This window comes from Ostrea edulis, chromosome 4, assembly GCF_947568905.1.
Source record: "Ostrea edulis chromosome 4, xbOstEdul1.1, whole genome shotgun sequence".
NCBI lineage: Eukaryota > Metazoa > Mollusca > Bivalvia > Ostreida > Ostreidae > Ostrea > Ostrea edulis.
Window position 1 is genome coordinate 91,725,782 of NC_079167.1, and position 7,335 is coordinate 91,733,116.

The 7,335-nt window shown below is 35.2% G+C and overlaps 1 protein-coding gene across 1 annotated transcript in view; it reads right to left on the minus strand.

The window, feature by feature from the left end:
• Positions 1 to 342: 342 nt before the first annotated feature.
• The window catches only part of LOC125668591 (protein DEK-like), a 14,933-nt gene continuing 7,940 nt past the window's right edge, over positions 343 to 7,335 (minus strand). The window contains exons 8-12 of the mRNA XM_048902887.2: positions 6,634 to 6,757; positions 4,782 to 4,858; positions 4,530 to 4,613; positions 2,962 to 3,030; positions 343 to 2,756 (exon numbers count right to left, since the gene is read on the minus strand). Of these exons, the coding sequence (XP_048758844.2) occupies positions 2,745 to 2,756; positions 2,962 to 3,030; positions 4,530 to 4,613; positions 4,782 to 4,858; positions 6,634 to 6,757 (366 nt within the window). The 3' untranslated portion in view covers positions 343 to 2,744. The remainder of the gene's footprint in view (positions 2,757 to 2,961; positions 3,031 to 4,529; positions 4,614 to 4,781; positions 4,859 to 6,633; positions 6,758 to 7,335) is intronic.

Below are 7,335 nucleotides of genomic sequence, written 5' to 3' on the forward strand. Positions count from 1 at the left end.
GACATCACTGTACCATATGTCCAGTCTATAGAGGGGCATATTAAAAAAAAAAATTGGTAATGATCAAAATGTTGCCCAATAAACTCAGGTAAACCTAAAAATTGTTGAAACTTTACAGCCAACATGATCTCACATCCAAAGTCAACAACAATGCTCTGGACCAAGAATATTATCTCCACTTAGCGGAGAGCGGGAGAACATCTGCCATTGTCTGAGCCAACCCAGCAATTTATGCTAAAGATGTACATGTAAAAATCATACTGTATGAGCCTTGCAGCAGACACATTCTGTTGATCCATCATCAACTGAGTGCGGCTGATAAGTGAAACACAAACAAGGCAGATCAGTACATATTTCCATTTTATTTTACAAATTTAATTTTAATCATGATAACATTTACAACAATGAAATGGATGCCTAGAGTTAAGAAACATACAACACAAGCACAAAACCCCTGCATATTGATGCTGATTTGTATCCCTGGTCTGTGGTGAAATGCAGTGTTTTGTGCTGTACAATAAAAATTATACATATTTTGTTAAAAATATCATAAATAAAAAATTCATTAGACACTCCTACAAAGTAAAAGAGGAGAAAGTGTCGCTCTGTATGTTCAATGAATTACATACTCATGAAGATGGTCTGTCCCCATAAAAATGAATTAAATTGCTTTCTACTTCAAAAGAGATGATGCTTAAAATATTTTTCATTCACTTCTGTCCTTTCACATCTGATTTTCAAAATAAATGCACAATACATACATTACAAGGAACTGCTGCAAACTGGGGCATCACAAATAACCAACAATAGGCGTTTCCTATTGCTGACAAACACAGCCTACCAGCAAGTCTATCATCAACATTGTAAAATGTCAAGAAATTTGTCTTTCTATTGGTGAAACTAAACTGTAGAATGTCTTAAGATATTAAAACAGAATACGAGTATTAGTGCATATACTGTAGACATGGAAATTTCATGAGGGGGTTATTTACATTAAATATGCAATTACAAGATTTTCATGTAAATCACTCCCACATGTAATTTTCCCATAATTATGCAATTTATCAATTGATGGTACTGACATTACATAATTAAACCTTACAAATATAGTAAGCAAAGGAAATATGGATATCAAATCAACAACACGGGACACATCTATCCATGTTTACAGTACGTCTAAAACTGTAAGGAAGGAACTCACTCCATAGCTTACCGAGCATATATCTCCACTCACACGACACGCAGTAAAAGAATTTTCGACTTGAATGCTATAGTTTTGATACTTTTTAAATATCTGATGAAATACTAAATTCATTGATACTCGACAGTACAAAACATGCTCATCATTAACTACAACAGGGACTTTTGACTTTCATTACGTAAAATTGCACTGTGTATATTAACATCCAATGAAATCCCTATCAATATAAAAATAAATTCATTGTTGGCATCATTACAAAATATGCCAATAAGCAACTACAGTTGTAGTCTAATTTGAACAAAATTATATATAAAATTCCATCATCATAAACCATGGCAGAAAATGACCTAAAAATTTATTACCATAGTGGTATAGGGTTGAACTTGTGGACAGTGCTCAAAATTTATATAACTTGGATGACACAAATTCACCAAAAGCAGAGAGAAAACCGTCCGAGGTCTATAACTGCCATAAACAAAATTTCTCAATGAATTTGTTGCTACATGATAATTAACATAGATAGAATTGACACAGATGTACAGAAAACTTCAGGTATCTACAGACTCAGCCATGATATGTCCTGTTTATGAGTGGTAATAAAAATCATTTATGACATTGTCCTCTCAGATACAAAGCATAAAAAAAATACTGTATGAGAAAATTCATCTTCACAAGCCAAGGGTTATTGATTCGCTACCTCGAACTAACCCTTGACAACAGTGACTATCAAAAAGTTGGGCTCGTTCCGATTGTTTCCACAAAAGAGTGGGAACCAATGAGAATGCAGTTCTATTTATAACAACGCGGAGCGAGAGATTAAAATAAAAACACATGTATTGATACCTACAGTTATGGCTATTTCAATCGTTTAAGCAATATTGTCTTAAGCAAAAAGGTTTCCAAACTTGATCTACTATTAATAAACGTAATTAGTGGTGTAAATATTACAATTGTGCGTGTTTATCAATACAGTCGTATGAGATCGCGTCATTTGTATCCATGTACACCATAACAAGATGCAGCAATTTCATTGGATGTTTTATTTATAGTGGATTGCGTAATGGTTTAATCATAATATAGCAACTGATGTCAAGGGTTAGTGCCAGGTAATGAATCAATAACCCATGACTTGTGAAGATGGAGAAAATTGAAATAATGAAACATTTTTTTACACCTCAAATATACATGTTCATGTGTATTGAAAAATGATTTACATATTCCAATTCCTCTCGCAGAACCTGCACAGTAGACCCTATTTCTTATAATTTCATGATTCATAATTTCACACAAAGTATAGCTTTTCAAGAATTTTGGTTCGCCATCTTTCTGTACAGAATACTCCTTCATAACACCAACATGTTTAACCAGCCGACATTGCTGAAAGCGACGAGAGAAAGAACTGTGGAGTGTATCCAGGAATCACAGGATGCTAAGAGACCACGGAAAGCCATTTACAGCCAGTTGTTAGCTCCCCTTACTTATACTATCAAACATTCTGCTGCCATTGTGTGTGTAAAACTTCATGAGATCACATAGTAGATGGTCACGAAATCATCTGAAAAAGACACCAAAAAAATACATGTTAGAATCTCTTCTTTTTGAGGTGTCAAATCATGGGATTACACAAATAAGCACGACAGAAGCGATTTGATTTTACATTGTAGATAAGAAGCTATCACTCTTTATTGTAGAGTAGTTTATTTTTCCTGTTACAGGTTTTTATTCATGAATTCTTTTCTACAAACTATAAAACAACTTACCTCTCTAACTGTTTCTTTTATGAAATCTTTCCGATTGGACAGATCAAATGTTGGATATTTAGCATAAACCTGGAGAGAAAACCATGTGTATAGACACCATGTGTATAGGCACCATGTGTATAGAAACCATGTGTATAGAAACCATGTGTATAGGAACCATGTGTATTGGAACCATGTGTATAGGCACCATGTGTATAGGAACCATGTGTATAGAAACCATGTGTATAGGCACCATGTGTATAGAAACCATGTGTATAGGCACCATGTGTATAGGAATCATGTGTATAGAAACCATGTGTATAGGAACCATGTGTATTGGAACCATGTGTATTGGAACCATGTGTATAGAAACCATGTGTATTGGAACCATGTGTATAGAAACCATGTGTATAGAAACCATGTGTATAGAAATCATGTGTATAGGCACCGTGTGTATAGGAATCATGTGTATAGAAACCATGTGTATAGAAACCATGTGTATTGGAACCATGTGTATAGGCACCATGTGTATAGAAACCATGTGTATAGGAACCATGTGTATAGGAACCATGTGTATTGGAACCATGTGTATAGAAACCATGTGTATTGGAACCATGTGTATAGGCACCATGTGTATAGAAACCATGTGTATAGGAACCATGTGTATAGAAACCATGTGTATAGAAACCATGTGTATAGAAACCATGTGTATAGGCACCATGTGTATAGGCACCATGTGTATAGGAATCATGTGTATAGAAACCATGTGTATAGGAACCATGTGTATTGGAACCATGTGTATAGAAACCATGTGTATAGGCACCATGTGTATAGAAACCATGTGTATAGAAACCATGTGTATAGAAACCGTGTGTATAGGCACCGTGTGTATAGGCACCATGTGTATAGGAATCATGTGTATAGAAACCATGTGTATAGAAACCATGTGTATAGGAACCATGTGTATTGGAACCATGTGTATAGAAACCATGTGTATAGGCACCATGTGTATAGGAACCATGTGTATTGGAACCATGTGTATAGAAACCATGTGTATAGGCACCATGTGTATAGAAATCATGTGTATAGAAACCATGTGTATAGGCACCGTGTGTATAGAAACCACAAAAGTGTACAACTAGAGCTGGTTTAGTAACTTCCAGCAGATGGTAAAATCAAGGGATATAACTCTTTATCATACTGGTCAATTCTCTGAATACCGCGTTCATTTATTTATGAAATAGTTTCAACAACATGTCATTCTCTCCCTCTACTTTTTTTTTACTTTAAAATTAATGTATAAGCAAAATTCGTTACTTTGGATTTCATACAAAATTTAAATATTTAACCCATCTGTAAAATATTCAGTGTTAAACTGGTACAAGTCGGTCCATCTAACAAGTTTCAGAAAAGACACATAGCTTTAATTTTGCAATAGATACCTCTTTTCAAAGATTAAACTCTGTCAATTAAATCTTGTGTAGCCTATTCTACTCTCTGTATTCAGTTCCTCTGAATTTGTTGGATTTAAATAAATATGCTTAATGTTGCCCATGAATCATTTAGATTGACTGAGTTTATCCACTTACTTGTTTAACAACTGTCTTCATTGTTACTTCCTCCAAGTTCGCTTTGTCAAGAATCTTCTTAATCAAACCTTTTAATTCCTTGTCCTAAAATGGTTAAATCCATTACTTGACACAAAGAGACAAGTCTTGCATATATCTCTCATTACTTCTACTGTAATGGATAAAGTTTGATTTTCTTCATGTTTTTATTGAGAGAATTATACGACATGTATCTTAAACTAAGGATACAGGTGGATATAAACTGTAACATACTGAAGGAGGCTGTGGCTCCTTTTTCTTGACAAGTGGTTCTTCATCAGAATCTTCATCACTCTCCTCATCTGATGATTCTGAAATTTAAAGCCAGTATGATTTTATTTTTAAATGTCAAAGTGTCAACAGCATCTACAAACAATTAAAAATAGGTCTAGCCAAATCTAATATATGCATAGACACAAAGTCAAATGGCCTGCTGATTTGTGACATCATCATCATATTTCTACTGAAAGTATCTTCTAACAATTTCAGCACCTTCACCAAGAGGCATAGAAAGTAACGTCCATTGTCATGTGGTAGTCTAATTCGATTCTCGAGGGCACTAGAAAACTGACAAGTCAGAAATGCCCCCACAATGAATACATTCATCAGGTGTTCTACCACTGAACTACGTGTATCTGGTCAAAAATGGTTGGTACATCTACCATTTTTTTCAGGACTCTAAGATATCATGCACCGCAGAATGTGCTGTCATCTAATTAATATTTTAAAAATCTAAGTCCCATAACCCTGTAACAACAAAACTGATAAATTTGAAAATCAAAAGGAGTCTTCCTCTTCCTAATCCAAGCATTACCGTTACATTCTACAGTAGCAGGGTTTGAAATTAACAGTTGCCCACTCGCCATTTGCAACTAAACTTCTGAATGGGTGAATTAAAATGAAGGTTCAAGTTGCCCACATGGCGATTAGAAAATTTACTAAATAAATACTTGCTTTTCAATTTTGTCAGATCATTTTATTTTTTCTTCTTCATGATCTGCAAAGCGCTTCATAATAAAATTTTATAATCACCTCTGCAAAGCGTCTAAGTGATTTTGAATTACCGACAATGTGGCCGTCCTCGATGCATTGACGATCGGGAATATCAGAGGCTCTAGAGAGTTAAAAACAAAGATCGATGGACTCCATTAAGAGATATTACAGCACAATTAAATGAAAACAGACCAGCATCAGTGTCTCAGAAGACTATCAAACGTCGACTTAAAGAAAATGGCTTCTACAGAGGTGTGTATAAGAAGAAAGCTGTCATTAAAAATGTCAACAGAAAGAAACGCTTGTCATGGCGTAGAGAGAAGAGGTGGTGGGATGTACAAAATTAGTGGTCTAGAGCGATTTTTAGTGACGAATCTCAGATCTATATGTGTGGGTGAAAACAACCGTGTGTGTATGTGTGGAAAAAAAGTCAGGGAGGGTTGGAGATCCGATTTAATACAGCGACAAAATGGCTGAGAGTTCAGCATTATGGTTTGGGGGGAGTTGGAACATTATATCGAGCTGAAGGGAATATAAATTCAGCAAAATACATTGATATCCTAGATACAAACTTTCGACCAGTTATTGTGCGTCATCCTTTCTATTTCTGTTCCCTGGAGAATCAAGCAAGTCATCCGTTTGAAGGGTCACCTAACTAAATACCGAGGTAAGTCATTGTTTCTTTATTCTAGTAAATCAGATGTCAAGATGGTTTTTCGTACAAGTTGCCTTTCTTGTGTTGGAAACGTGACACCATTTTTTCTCAACACTTTTGTATCTCTACTGTATGCAAGTCTTAAGTAATCAAAATTATTGCATGCCATAAAAAGTGCTATTATCTTTATATTCATATAAGCATAATCTCTTAAGGACAAGTGATAAATCTGAAATCGAAAGGGGCCTTCCTCTGCTTAATCCAAGTACTATCAGGGTTTGACACTAAGTCATGTCTGATCGACCGAGAAAGAAACAATAGACCAAAAAAATGTTCCCTCCATCTTTGATCTTAGGGCAATACAAGTTTACCAACAACATGTTGTGTTTTACATTGAAAAGCTCCACCTTTAACTGCTCGGACATAAATCTGACATACCAGCCTTCTTAGGAGATACTTTCTTCTCTTTCTTGGTCTCTTTCTTTGTCTCTTTCTTGACTGGGGTTTTCTTCGCTGCAGGTTTCTTGGGTGTTTCTGCCTTCTTTTTCTTTGCAGGTGGTGTCTATATTTTTTTGCATAGATAAAATCAGTACATGACCACAAGAGTACCGCAAACAGTACAATATATGCTCGTCTGACAGTGAAATTCAACCTGGAAGCATACATGTATTGTGCACTCTGAATTGATACAACACACATTTTGAATAGAAAAGCTTTAGAGTGGGTAATGGTGCACCAATCCATCTGACATATGAACTAATTATGTATTTCTCTGAGAGTGAGGTTGTGACAAAATGTCTGTGCAATATTTATAATGATAAAAAGTCAAGGAAACCATTTGATCTACTTTTACCTCTAAAGTAGGTCATGGTGCCCAAATTAAGTTGAAATGTGGACTGATTATGTATTTCTCTGTTAGGGAGGTTGTGACTAAATTTCAAAGCAATACCAAAAATAAAAATAAAAAATCTGGAAAACTGTTTGACCTACTTCTACCCTAACGCACTGTAGTGAACTAATCCAGCTGAAATGCTAACTGCACTTGTCTTCCTCTGAGAGGAAACCTTCGACTAAATACCAGATCAATATCTGTATCCGTAATGAAAAAAAGCCAGGAAAACTGTTTGACCTATTTATAGC